The sequence below is a fragment of the Penicillium nucicola genome, assembly GCF_028828085.1.
Source record: "Penicillium nucicola strain IBT 29836 chromosome Unknown utg000010l, whole genome shotgun sequence".
Classification (NCBI taxonomy): Eukaryota; Fungi; Ascomycota; class Eurotiomycetes; order Eurotiales; family Aspergillaceae; genus Penicillium; species Penicillium nucicola.
In genome coordinates, this window is record NW_026643134.1 from 6,422,460 (window position 1) to 6,436,242 (window position 13,783).

The following is a 13,783-nucleotide window of genomic DNA, read 5'->3' on the forward strand; positions in this document are numbered from 1 at the left end:
GCACTTGGGTGCAGTTGGCCCTTTTTGGGGTTGTTTTTCCACATTCCACGATCTCACGTTCGCGTTTATCCCTGCGGAGATCAAGGGTAGATTCTGGGAATTGTATGTCTGTACTGTAAGGTAAGTTATTGCCACCGGTCCTGATTTCTTCCTCGTCATCGCCGTCGCAGCTCCTTTGCTATTGCCATCGTCTTCCGAGATCCGGTTCCGGCCGACACACCCAGAACCACCATCTCGCAGCCGTTCATGCTTGGTTTGAATGATGCATCGTCGGAGGGCTCCGAGTCTTGTAATCCGCCCCGGAAATGAGTGGCGTTCTTCAAATTTGGGCGTGGCGTCCTGGTTCTACGGTAACAAACTCCTGTTCACCGTCATTGTCGTCGCACCGAGTATTGGGAAGATAGACTCAACTCGGGTTTGCATCGACTGTCCACTGCCGGGAACCTCATCCTGAACAGCGATCATGAGGGTATACTTCCTAATCAGGCATATGGAAGTTTGGATGGCCCCCCCTCCCCACCACATCAATAGCCTGTGCACCGAGGAGGATACTCCATTGAGATTCTGATCGGATATGGATCAGCAATAGGCCTGTGCTGCACGGCACATAAGCCTCGAATCGGTGCCCGACGGCAAACTCTATCTGATATATGGCGATCGGCTGAGATATTGTCCTGCACATGAACCGCCCGCATACATTTATATGCTTGAACATGACATGAGCGGCAAACTAGGAGAAGATGCCAATTCAGAACCCCGTGCAGATCAAATGTCGGTGTATAGTTCAGCTGAGATCCACGCGGGATCAAAACATGGCCATCAAAGCTAACTTCGGAGATGAGGATTTCACCTTACTCTCAGACCTCCCCCACCTTTGCCGTGTTGGGGGAGTGGAGTGCAAGGTTTGGATGTTCTTGGAGTGTTCTACTGTCTTCGGTGCACTAGAGTTGGTAGCGGTCTAAGGATGCACTAACAGCAGACTATCGAACTTGGCCTCTCTCTCTCTCTCTCTCTATTTGCGCCTGGCACAACGTATGTACAGTAGGACTGCAGGAGGACTGCATACTACAGTCGTATTACCGTTCCATCCCATATATCCCACATCTTGATCTCTGCATACCGTTACATGCACACGGTCTCTTCCAAGACAATTGGCATTGCAGTCCCAACTGCAGCGGATCTATCCGAAACCGATTACGACCAACTCCTAGCCCTGTCCTCCGTACTCCGTACAGGACTCAAATACAGTAACAGAGGCCACGATCTTCCCAGGGCCAAAAGAACCTATGCGGGAACCTAATCGAACCACAGATCGCCTACCCGTATGGACTCTGATTGGAGCATGGAGGTCCATTCCCGTCAAATATTCCCTGTTTTGTAGGATATTTGATTTTCCTGCAGAGTTCATCTGCTGCCTTCGGTGGGTCCAATCGCATTGGTTTGCTGGAGTGGAGATGGAATCGACCGTCCAGTCTGCTGGGATCACTATTGACTGCCTTTTTGGTCTTAGTTGGCTCTTTGTCTTTTTTTTTCTTTTCTTTTTCTTTCTTTCTTTTTATTGCTTTTTTTTTTCTGGTCCATGGCTTCGACTCACTGTAAACATGTATAGTCACGCAGCTGTCAATACTTCCCGCGTACAACTATACAAGTATGAGTATGCAATGGACCTGCGGAGTACCACATCGAGAAATGACCGGAGATCAGTTCCCTTCACCTGCAGGAGGCTTTCAATAATCCCATGCCTCCTTCAAGATCGATGGATCTGCACATGCCCGGAATCGCGAGAGCGAGATCGAGCGAGATCTCCCGTAGATGGCTTGCAGCCTGGTTGCATGGGTGTACAGTACTGTACTCTCTCTTCCCCTCTATCGAGTCATCTTGCGATTTCTAAATCGAACTAAGCTATTTGTAAACTTACCAGTCCTGCATGAAACTTTTCCAGATCGCCAAATGTCAAGCCCGATCTTGATTTCCCCTCCTTCCCCCCAGGTGATCCTTACTTGATGCAGCTGTCCCGCGCCTGTGATCTCAGATTGACTCCAAGCCAAGCGCGATGAGATTTTGTGGCGGTGAGCTTGGGAACTACGCATTTATATGCTGCATTTGACACTGAAGCGCATGAGGTTATGAGTTGTCGGGTGAGTCTGGTGAACTCGGCCACGTCACTGGTCCCCATTGGGACGATTGGGACGATTTCAACAACGGACATACCCCCTTTCTTTTCGGTTTCTGTCCGTTTCTCTGTATCCTGTATTCCCTATTGCAATGATTTGTGTTTGGTTTTCCTTATATAGATGGTGCCGAGGACGCTAGTTGGTTCGGTGGGCCTAGGAGTTCCCCCAGCATGATCGTTGCCTGGTCTCTTTTTTTTTTCTTTTCTTTTTTGGAACCCCATTTACTCCCGATTCCGACCCGCGCGATAAGCGCGTGTGGTAGCGTGAACTCGAACTTGAATGGGGAAGAGATGCAAAGCAGTGGACGGAGTTTTCGACCGGGAGGCCCACACGAGGGGCCGTTCCTGTGTGTCTCACTGTGATTGATTCGATCTCGATTCGAAGGGGCTTGCGGCTCATATAGTTCGTGGGTCCCGAGCCTGCACGCTCGGCAGCGGAGGCACTATTGAATCTGAGATTGTCATCCATGGTTCACGATTTATGTTGAGTGCGATATGTGGAAGAGATGTGGAAGATCTATGGAAGATCTATGGAAGATCTCAAAAAAGTTCGGTACAGAAGCAGGCTGTCGAGCCGATCCTTCACGCTAAATCTCGATTCTTGATCGCTGTCGTCAGTGACAAAGTGATACTGTACACGGACCCAAATCGAGATTGGGTCGAAGAAGTCCTCATTTTCTTCCCAGACACGTATATGAAGGAGGCTGAGACATTGAACTAACGTTTAACTTATGTTAACTTAAGTTAACTTAAGTTAATCAATTAATTACAAGTGAGCTTCCATAAGCGGATTACCAAAGCCAGATCTCGGATCCGACGGCTCCGAGATCTCACGTGCCACAGATCGGTCTTCGGCACCGAACCCGGCGATTGCCGAGGAAACTGACCAAAACTTGATTACTGCCAGTGTTCCTAGGTTGTGCAGGTGGAGTCCGGCTATCTACCGCCAAAAGGCTGCCCCAACAGAGTTGATGTAAGCAATCCCTGCGTGGCGCCAGGTATCAGCCTCCATGTGGCTAGTACTATTGGCATCGAACAGGAGATCAACGGGCTTGGCTGTGCTGTAAGCATCCCAATGCACAGACTGATTGACAGCAACAGGATTGGGATTCAAGTCATGGATGAACGAGGCCCACATGCTCGTCATCAATGAACTGAGGTCAATGTATGACTGGGGCACCCCGGCAAACGGCTTGCCGTAGTGGTATCCCAGGCCGGCGAGGTTGTGGAATACAAAGGAGACTTCCTCGAAATGGGTGGCCCCCGAGAGAAGGGGCACATCGGCGGATCGCACATTGAACCGATAGCAATATGCTGGCGTGGATGTCTCGGCCCAGGCTTCGCATTGACGCCGGCGGTTGGCGTGCATCGTCCAGTCCCCGGCAAAGGCAGAGGTCCGGCGCCATTCATATCCGTTAGATGGGACACGCGCATCTTCGAGATATGCTGGGATACCTTGCGAGGGGTCATCTGGGTAGAGCTCAAGGATGCGCTTGGCGACCGATGGTGGGGTTTGGAAATTGAATCCGCCGTCTGGATGAGTTAGGGTTTGATATCCAATCCGGAGAAGATCATGTCCATACCTGTCAAGTAGTCATACCATTCTTCCGTGGTATTGATTCCTTGAGGGCCAAATGCTGTCCCTTCATCGGTATTGGTGCCGGAGATGATGGGAACTTTGACGAATGCATGTTGATTCAGTTGAACACTACCCCAGTGTCGAATCAAGTCTCCATCCACCACTGGGGAAAAGTTATAGTCGGAATCGCCATCTGTGCCATTCAAAACAGAATTGAGCGTCTCAAAAGGAACCTCTCGTAGACACTGGAGCGAGTCTACAACGTCGGAGCAGCCGACCCTCGAGGCAATCGTATCGTAGTCTGATTGGAAGGTGGTATAGTTCGATGCACTGGCGGAAATAGATCCCCCTGACTCCATGATACCAGCGCGGAACAATCGGTCGTCACGTCCACCGTAGGCTGTGAGATGATATCCCACGGACATGCCACCGGCCGACTCGCCCCAGATAGTCACTTTCTCGGGATCGCCACCAAACGCGCCGATGTTTTCTTGGACCCATTGCAGCGCTAGCCTTTGATCCCTAAGTCCAAGGTTGGTGTTCCCACTGCCGGAGACTTGACTTGAACTGATGAAGCCCCACGCTGACAGTCTGTAGTTGAGTGTGACAGCAATGACGGGTTTGCCTTTCGTTCTCGGTCAGATCAGGAGTCTAAATAGTGACTGAATTGACTCACCAATATCATATGAGTTTTCTACAAAGGCAGACATATTGTATCGCTCATCTGCTCCAGAGCCCATATAAAATCCACCGCCATGGATCCATACTCCAACGGGAAGCTTCGAATTCTTTTCGACAGATGAACCTCGAATGACGTTTAGCGTCAGGCATGCTTCCGACTGAGGATACCAAATGGAGTCGGTCTATATTCAGAGTTAGCGAATGAAGCTCAATTCCAAAATGAAGTAGACGCACTCCATATCCAACACATATGTCCGAGTAGGCCTTTGCATCGCGGGCATCATCCCAACTTGTGTTTAATGGTTGCGGCACCGTAAATCGCAAATGATCCACAGGTTGCTGGGCATAGGGCATACCCAGGAAAAAATCTTGATTGTAGGTAGTACTGTGAACTCCCGCGTATGTTCCATTGCGCACTGTTACCGTAGGAGAAGATTTGGATGCCGGGGCAGCAAGGACCGCCGTGCCCAGGACAAAGCCAATCGCCAAACCAAACATCATAAGGAGATTCCAAGGTAACTTGGTAACACTTTCCCTGATCTTTCCTTCTGTCCCATGCCCCATTTATAGTCGCTGTCAGTCTGGAGTTGCGGGGAAGACCCCATAACGGAGCTGGCCCAAACCGTCCAAGATCTGCACTGCTGAGAAGTGCAACCGGTTCAAATTTGCCCCGGCCAGGACGTCAATAGGAGTCAGAATGCGGGATACTTGCTGCGAAGCCCTAACTCCGAGAAGCGGGGAGAGAATGGCGTAGGCTTGGCCCAGGCCTGTTGCTCCACCATTTCCCCTTCAATGCCTGCTACGCGGGGTATGGGGCCCCATTCTGGTGATCGTCTTCACGGCGGAATGTCTGTTTTGGATATAGACTGTTTGAATAGACCGAAGATTACCCGAGCGTGTGCTCTTCGGCATCGGTTCACGGGAAATGGCACGGTACAATGTGAGCATTAAGTCTGTCAGAATACTCGGATATAACTTGAAGACATGCCAGTCTTAGCTCGAGGGTCTCCGATTTACCATTATCATGCATGACAACTACAGCAGCATGACGCGCTTCCAAAGTTAGACCCAGATAGTGACATTCATATCCGATAGTCACACATAAGGCATGTGGGAGGTAACGTTAATCAACGATCCCATAACGGAAAGAGTCCATCGGAGAGGAAGCACCGCATCAATATAGCAAGCTGTACCAGCAGATAAGCTACTATGTCACACACAAGGCACTCACTCCTTTGGTCTGACGGGATATCGCATTCCAGATATGGATCAAGGTAATACAAGGCGGAAAGACAGGGAAACAACATGCCGAAGACTGCAACGGTGACAGCAAGGGTCAAAAGTATAGCGCCTGCCACCAGTACTTGCACACGTGCATAGAGTTGTTCGCTGTGTCTTGTGAGAGATATGAAGAAGTAACAAACCTCTGAAGTCAAGACCGGATGATTTTCCATGATTTATATTCCTACCAATGTGCTGGTCACTGTTGACTTGCCCTCCCTCTGGGGACGAACGCCAACAACTGCTATCGCAGGAAGCAGATGCCATCATAGCTGCCACACATGGCTTTCTCGCTGCGCTGAGCACGAAATCCCGAGTCGACTTTGAAAATCACTGTGTTGGAGCTGGATGGATGTCTCTCTCGCCACCATGTCCCACGACCCTGCGTTTCTGCACGATCGGTTCGTTTGTTGAGCATGTTACCACGCTCAAGGATGATATCAACGAGCGCATCTGGGATCCAGAACTCCAGGTGCAGGAGTCTGGCAACCTTGCTGCTGTGTGGGCACCCTTCAGGTCGAAGATAAACGGGGTCGTAGACCACGTTGGTGTCGAGCTTTTCATCTTGCATAAGCTCAACGGCAGATGGAAGATAACTGGACTGGCAGATTCGTGTCGACGGCCAACCGAAGAAGAGAAATTATTGGATTAGGAGGATGGAAAATTGTGGTACAAAATAAGGAGATCGATGGAGCCGATGCCATGAAAGCCGACTCAATGTTATGAATATGTGAAAAATATGTGAAAATTCCTTATGCTCCCGCTGTACATGCTTCCACCCCGGATATCTATTTGTGAGTGGATACCTCTATTTAGTTCTTTTTGCCTCGGAGCATCTCCCATCCAACTGATCCAGCTTGGCCTTCTTTGATAGTCATCTCTTCAACGGCCTTCACAAGATCGTAGGTAATCTCCTCGGAGACTACACTGTCTTGCTTGTATGAAGGGTGTTTGGCGACAAATTCACGCATCCATCGAGCTCCCGTCCAGAGAGTTCCGTCGGCACGCTTGCGGATAAGATCAAGATAGCTGGCCAAGAAACATCTGGTCTCGACATCAACGTTGACGCTGTTGAGGTAGGACTCCACAAGCGGAATGAGGCCTGGGAATGTTCCGTCTGCACAGCCATTCACAATGTCGGAGATGGTCATGAGCTCGAATTCTGATTCAACGGGACCCAAAGGAGGAGAAGGAGGAGGGGTGTTGACAGCGGATGATGTAGTGGACGAGAAGGTGCTGCCGTTTGTGGACTGTTGCGCGCTCCGGGGAACTCTACGAGAGAAAGGATCCTTGCGGAACCAAAACTTCTGGTCGAGGACAGCGTTGCGAGCGTGTGCTGTTTCCATGTTCTCGGTTGTACGCTGAATCGGAATGTAAAAGTTGAGATCATAACTCAAGATGGCACGAGTAATAAGGACGATGAAAATGCTAAACGCTGCATTTTCAAAGTCGGTAATCTGGATTTCCATGGAGCGGAACTCCACTCTCCAGCCGATGTCGTCCTTGTCAGGCGGTGGTGGCTTGAACCGCATGTGCTGCCAGTTGGTAGACTGTAAATTTTCAAAATGATCGCTCTTGTTGAGGTCAAGCTCTTCAAGGTCTTCGGAGAAGATGACCAACGGGTCGCGAATAAAAAGGTGTGCAAAGTGAGTGGCTAGTAAATCGTCCATTCCACCGTCCATGAGGCGTTTCTTGATGTCCTCATCGACGACTAAATCAGGATCAAAGTACTCCTTGCGCAGTCGAGGATCTTGGGATATGTAGGTAGAGTTAGAGGCATATCTAGACTTGGGAATTCTCCAGCGGTCATTTTTGAGAGGCTGCAAGACGTCAGTTTCAGGAATTAACCTCATTATTTCAGAGGAACTTACAGCTTCACCAAGCTCCTCAGGAGTCCTGTCATCGACCGCATTACCAATTTGGTTCCAGCGAACATCCGTATCGACGAGGAAACCCTTGTAAATAGGTGTGGCGGCAGTAAGAGCCAGCAGAATAGGACCAAGAGGACTTAGTTGATCATAAAGGCGTCTTCCTTCAGTCATATTCTTTGCTTGGAAAGTGATTTGCAAACAACAACTGCCCATTCCGAATGCCATTGCATCCATGTAGACATGGTCATCCTTGGCAGCACCATTACGGACATCATCATCCTCGGGCCAATTGTGGAGATCATAGTCGACAGTTGGATCCTTGAATGGCCTTGGTGTGTTTATGTCGTGGAAAACGGGTACGTTCAATTCAACCTTGCGGCCTCTGCGTGATCGAATATTAGCAGCAAGAGTTGGGAAGCGAATATGCGGATTGGCAATCTCATCAGGAACGAATTGCGAGCGGAGGGCTGGCCCAGAGGGAGGATAATATGGCTGGATGTAATCATCCTTTGTTCCCAGTCGAGGGAAGGTCGTCAAAGTGATAGGGACTTCGTTTGGGGCCATGTGGGCACTTGCAACTTCTCGTCTTTGGAGTCATTAGGATAGTGTCAAGCCATACATCTGTCCAAGGAACTTACCTCCACTTCATATTAGACTCTACCTTAAGTAGGTCCTTGAAGCCAATGCCCCATGGTTGTCCCGGAGTTGCTTCCAGCATGAACCTTCCAAACTCAGGGTGGAAATGAGGAGGTTCTTCGCCCTCACTAGTGACTGTCAGATATGGTCCTCTATGTTCATATCGATGCCCACCCACTGTTCTCCATTCTCATTGCCCTTGCTGGTTCCGGACTTCCACAGCGCTTCATCTCTCGCCAGTGATTTCAGAATATCGGCCTGAGCCAGGGACAACCGCGATTTCTTTGCCGCATCATCAAGGGCCACCACGAGGTACTCGACCTAAGTCCGGAGTCTGATCAGTAATGCGACCGATACACACCAGACCGAAAAACGTACCTCATCACCCCAAAGAAGAGCATCGCGTTCCTTTCCCTTTGCTCGGCGCCAATTGGCAAGTAATTGCTGATCATGTCAGCAGTTGCACTATGCAGCTGTCGTTGAAATGCATCAAATGTATGTCACATACTTCAATGCCCCACTGGCGCACCTGGTCCGCCTTTTTCTTGGCTTCAGGCCATTCCAGCGCTGTTCCAAGAGCTCTATTTGTGGACATTAGACAGATGATGGCGGGAAAGTTTGATCATAGTAAGCACATACAAGAGACCCATGGCGTCGAGATTGTAAATCTTGTTGCGACTTCAGATATGAAATCCGGGCACAAGTATGGGGTAAGATTAGGACAGGCCCAGAGTGATAGAGAACAGAAGTCGAACACGAAGAATCTCGGGGTAGATTAAGTGTATGAACCCCCGCGCATGCTCCAAATGTACTTCTGCCTGGTTCTTTGCAATTCGGAAACGACAAATCGCATGAGGGGGGAATTTTCAGACGCCGCAACCGCCGTAACTGGCGGGGCATCTCGGCGATAGCGGCCTTGATTTCTAAGCAGTCAGGTGATTGGTTTATCGCGAAGTATAGACATCGCTGGACTTCTTTTGACTCTGTTAGACTCTTTTGAAGGACTAGGTCGTGTCATTTAAAATGGTATATTGTGTAGAGGGCTAGACGGAGCCTGGTGAGATTGATCCCTGCACTTGCGTGTTCAGGGATCATCATAGCAACCTGCATTATAGGCCCGAGCACTGAAGGAACATAAGTTGGTTGCTTGTTAGTGAGAAAAGGTTTGCCATGAACTCTTTGGGCCTACAAGATCTATAAAGGCTCAGCTATACCTAGTGTTTGATCATTTGGAGAGTAAACTTTGTTCTCTGTCACTCCGTCATGCTGCGCAGGGTATGCTGTAGGATGGTTTGTGTTTATGTTGGTCCTGTGGACATGGAGATTTATTTGAATAACATTTTTAATTTTCACTGGTGGTGTTAGGCAAAAGAGCGAAAGGTGGTCATATAGAGTGTGGCCAGTCTGACAAAGTCAAAATTAGACTATTCTTTTATTGTGCCGTTTGTGCTCGAGGTAAGAGAGTATATCGAGTAGTTATAGAACTCGAACCGTCAGAACGAGACCGTATAGTCAAGTAGGTAGATATCAATACTTTTACGGCATACCATAGATTAGGCACAGCCTCCTACTAGTAGCAGTGAACACGATGCAATTTGACATTTAATTCGTGACCCGGATATTTGATCTTGCAGTCAAAGCCATTGATCCGCTGTTCTCGAAATCGGCAACAGCTGGAGGGCGTGCGATGTGCTCTCAAATGCCTGGACTTGTCAAGATATCCAGCAGGAAAATCTGGCGTGATACCCGCTCTGTCAAGCGCAGCTCTACACGAGCAGGACACCGAGCGTGTTGACTTATTTGAAGTCAAAGGAAGCATTGGGTCGCAGGTAAATCGCAAAACAATCGTTGTTCAGATGGGCGGATAAAGTGGCTGATTTCAATGGAAAAGGTCCCAACGCCAAAAGGCAATCCATAAGCAGTTTCGGTGTATCTCTTATTTACATAGCCTGCTGCTCTGCAAGCAGCTCCGACCGCGCATTTCAGTAGTCGCGCAATTTAGTTGCTGCGGGCGCCGTCCTTGGCGGCACGCAACTCATCCATCTTGGCCACGCGCTTCTTGAACTCTTCGTACTGGCACTTCTCGTAGGAGTGTCTCTCGTCCTATATGGATCGAATTAGCCAATGAGTTCTCTGAGGCGTAACGATCGAGTCGAGGGGCCCTGGGATATTGAAATCGAGGGATCTCGTACCTCACACTTCCAAGGAAGGTAGTATTCTTGTTGCCGGCAGCGGTTCAGGGGAATCAAAAGATGCGCACACGAGTCTCTGTATTGCATGGGAAGGCGGGCTTCGGACATTTCCTGGCGGGTTGCTAGGAGAAGTTAACTTCCTGCCAAAGCTTTTGATTGCGCCTCAATGGCTTCAATTTCTTACCGGAAGACTCTGAAAGGCCCACGGCGCTCTTGACCGACTCGATGACAGTCATTTTATCGGTATTGAAGGTGGTAATGGCAAAGAGCGGGGAAGGAGAGGCTGGTCGAGGTTGGCGACTCCCGCTCGTTTGATGTTCCTGCTGTTCCGATGTGAGGGCACGTGACACTATCACATGACCAAAACTACTGCATTAGGCTTAGCTCGCAGAAACCACCACTTTACGCGTAAGGCGCGTCCAGATCCCAGCTCCACCAGATTGTGTCTCTGCGTTCCCGGTCTACAATTTTCTTGTATGAAATGCATTGGAGCTTTGAAGCATACCTAAGCTGATCAATTTGTGAACCCCCAACAAGCGACATTGGACGCAAACGTGCGTAGTGTGGCATTTTGCTCATCGGGAACCTACTGGATTGCAGTGGCCAACGGCGACGTACATCATGGCGGGATTGAATCAGATTTACTCTGCTACTTACAGTAGTGTAAGTACACCGCAGAGGAAATTCTAACACGTTTCTATTCGACATTTTATCCTGCATTGCACGTACAACGACTGATATAATTGTCACCAGGTCCCTGTGTTCGAGTTCAAGCTCGATGGCGACAGTGTTATGAGAAGGCGGGGTGATGATTGGGTCAATGCAACACATATACTCAAAGCAGCGGGCTTTGACAAACCGGCACGAACTCGTATCCTGGAACGCGAGGTCCAGAAGGGAGTGCACGAGAAAGTCCAGGGTGGCTATGGCAAATATCAGGGTATGCTTTGTATGCGCGAGATTTAAAACTTGACCTATGAATATCTAACACTCATTGCCATTAGGAACATGGATTCCACTCCCGGAAGGTCGCCAACTTGCCGAACGCAATAATATTCTTACCAAATTAGCTCCTATCTTCGATTATGTTGCTGGAGATCACAGTCCCCCACCCGCGCCGAAACACACATCCGCTCAATCTAAACCAAGGGCACCCCGAAAGTCCGCTGCTGCAAGCCGTGCTGCTGCTGCTGCTGCGGCAGCAGCAGCGGCGGCGGCGGCAGAGACACTTGCTGCTCAATCACAGCGCAGCATGGGTCCTCCAACCATCCCGCAAGACCATTATGATCTTAATACCGGATTTGATGACAATGAATCGCTTGGACATGCCACAATCGAATCCTCGTCAATGGTTGCAGATGAAGACATGCTTCAAATGTCCCATGGTGGCCGGAAGCGAAAGCGTGGAGTGGATGAAGCAACCGCTATGTCAATCAGCGAACAGGAACATATCATCTATGGTGATCAACTTCTAGACTATTTCATGACTGTGGGCGATGCTCCAGAGGCGACGCGAATCCCTCCTCCTGAACCTCCTGCTCATTTCCAAGTTGATCGCGCCATTGATGACTCCGGAAACACCGCCTTACACTGGGCCTGCGCGATGGGCGACTTGATGATTGTGCGAGATCTCCTGCGCAGAGGGGCCAACGTCAAGGCACTGTCGGAGCATGAAGAGACGCCACTCGTCCGAGCTGTTCTATTTACCAACAATTATGAAAAGCGAACGTTCCAGGCACTTCTAGATCTGCTCTTGGATACTGTGTCTTTTCGGGATTGGTTTGGTGCCACTATTTTCCATCATATTGCAGAGAATACTCGAAGCAAGGGAAAGTGGAAGAGCTCCCGTTATTACTGCGAGGTACTCCTCGATAAGTTATGCAAGACGTGCTCGCAAGACGAAATTGATTTGTTGCTTTCATGCCAAGATCAGAATGGTGACACAGCCGTTCTTGTCGCTGCTCGCAATGGCGCATTCCGCCTAGTGAACATACTTCTCGTGCATTGCCATCGCGCTGGTGATCTCGTCAACAACAAAGGAGAGACTGCCAGTATGATCACAAATCGATCTAACCACGCGGAACAGGATATTCCTCCAGCTCCATCTTCTACCATAATGGCCAATGATCACATGGACGGTGAAGGGAGTGGCCTTGCAGGAGATCATCAGTTTTCTGCCGCCGCCGATGCTCCTGCGACCTCAGAATTGCTTTCCAAGATAGGGACTATCATGGCGGAGGCAAATAAAAAGCTTGCTGTGACATACGGGAACTCAAAGATCAACCAACAAGATTCTAATGATGTTGCGAACCCCGAAGCCTTACATGAACAACTTGAATCTGATCGCCAGAAGATTCAAAAGCAGCTTGCCGCATTGTCAGAAAAAGAGGCTGAATATGAACGTTGTGACGACCAAGTTGGTCGCTATGAAAAATTACGCGCCAGTTACGAGTCTCTTCTTGAGCAAATTCAGCATTCACGTCTTGCACAACAGCTTTCAATCACGGAGACACCGAAACCGACGCCAGCTTCTCTCGAACAAGATGACTTGCTGACTCGATATCAACTTTCCCAGGAGCTGTGCTCTGCCCAGAGGATCCGCCGCAATACCGTCAAAGATCTAGCCCAGCAAACAGCAGATGCCGGCGTGAGCACCAAGTTTGACGTGCATCGCAAACTTGTAGCCTTGGCGACTGGACTGAGAGAAGAAGACTTGGATCCTATGGCTGCCGAGTTGGCTGAAACTCTGGAGTTTGACCGACTGAACGGCAAAGGCACAACTCCAGAAATGGGCCACCGTCGATTGCCGTCTCAGAAAGACTCGTCTGCACTTACTGTGCCTGGTGTTTCGGTTGATGCTTAGGTCTTGGTTTGCTTTACATGTCACGATTCATTGATTTTCTCTCCTTCTGGCATACCCAGAGCCGGCAGATACCCTGCGTAATGTCTCTTTGTTTCTTCATGTTCATTGTCCTCTTCTCACATTTTCATGGCTTCTCGCCGCCTCATTTACACCTGTTGTTGGAAGGAATTATTTGGACACGGATTGTCCAACGGTTTCCGTGGGCTTGTACAGAGTTCAATGTGTAAATAAAGGGAAACGGTTATCGTTGAACACCACAACATAACATTTGAATGAACAATCGCCCTCGGTGATTTCATCGGGGGTCAATAACCTTGGGAAGCATGATTAATTTCGTAAGTTCCTCACTGAGTGGGCTTTCCGACTACTGCCAGACATTGTATGGCTTTGAGAATTGAGATTCAAGTACCATTCTGCCCATGGTCTTCTTGGAATCGAATGGTATATTTGGAGCATTCACTACTAGTAAGATGGGAGGAGCTATTGTAGACAGGTTTAAGAGCGCGC

The 13,783-nt window shown here is 49.3% G+C and overlaps 6 protein-coding genes across 6 annotated transcripts; 2 read left to right on the plus strand and 4 right to left on the minus strand.

Moving 5' to 3' along the window:
- Positions 1-2,395: 2,395 nt before the first annotated feature.
- Positions 2,396-2,642, minus strand: N7511_011006 (uncharacterized protein; the record flags this gene model as incomplete). The annotated part of the gene is given in 2 exon segments (XM_057133383.1): positions 2,396-2,518; positions 2,532-2,642. The coding sequence occupies 2 exon segments, from the start codon at positions 2,640-2,642 to the stop codon at positions 2,396-2,398; spliced, it is 234 nt and encodes a 77-aa protein (XP_056981371.1).
- A 471-nt stretch (positions 2,643-3,113) lies between these two features.
- N7511_011007 (uncharacterized protein) lies at positions 3,114-4,934 on the minus strand (the record flags this gene model as incomplete). The annotated part of the gene is made up of 4 exons (XM_057133384.1): positions 3,114-3,706; positions 3,757-4,377; positions 4,429-4,615; positions 4,668-4,934. The coding sequence occupies 4 exons, from the start codon at positions 4,932-4,934 to the stop codon at positions 3,114-3,116; spliced, it is 1,668 nt and encodes a 555-aa protein (XP_056981372.1).
- A 970-nt stretch (positions 4,935-5,904) lies between these two features.
- N7511_011008 (uncharacterized protein) lies at positions 5,905-6,366 on the plus strand (the record flags this gene model as incomplete). Its single annotated transcript, XM_057133385.1, has 1 exon — positions 5,905-6,366. The coding sequence occupies one exon, from the start codon at positions 5,905-5,907 to the stop codon at positions 6,364-6,366; it is 462 nt and encodes a 153-aa protein (XP_056981373.1).
- A 160-nt stretch (positions 6,367-6,526) lies between these two features.
- N7511_011009 (glutamate--cysteine ligase) lies at positions 6,527-8,871 on the minus strand (the record flags this gene model as incomplete). Its single annotated transcript, XM_057133386.1, has 7 exons — positions 6,527-7,534; positions 7,586-8,171; positions 8,224-8,349; positions 8,400-8,542; positions 8,600-8,665; positions 8,730-8,802; positions 8,861-8,871. 7 exons carry the CDS (start codon positions 8,869-8,871, stop codon positions 6,527-6,529), a joined length of 2,013 nt encoding a protein of 670 aa, XP_056981374.1.
- A 1,348-nt stretch (positions 8,872-10,219) lies between these two features.
- N7511_011010 (NADH dehydrogenase [ubiquinone] 1 beta subcomplex subunit 7) lies at positions 10,220-10,649 on the minus strand (the record flags this gene model as incomplete). Its single annotated transcript, XM_057133387.1, has 3 exons — positions 10,220-10,324; positions 10,414-10,535; positions 10,598-10,649. The coding sequence occupies 3 exons, from the start codon at positions 10,647-10,649 to the stop codon at positions 10,220-10,222; spliced, it is 279 nt and encodes a 92-aa protein (XP_056981375.1).
- A 301-nt stretch (positions 10,650-10,950) lies between these two features.
- On the plus strand, positions 10,951-13,276 carry N7511_011011 (putative APSES transcription factor; the record flags this gene model as incomplete). Its single annotated transcript, XM_057133388.1, has 3 exons — positions 10,951-11,076; positions 11,167-11,353; positions 11,418-13,276. Coding segments are annotated over 3 exons (2,172 nt in total), but the record flags the coding sequence as incomplete, so codon positions are not given.
- Between the last annotated feature and the right edge of the window lie 507 nt (positions 13,277-13,783).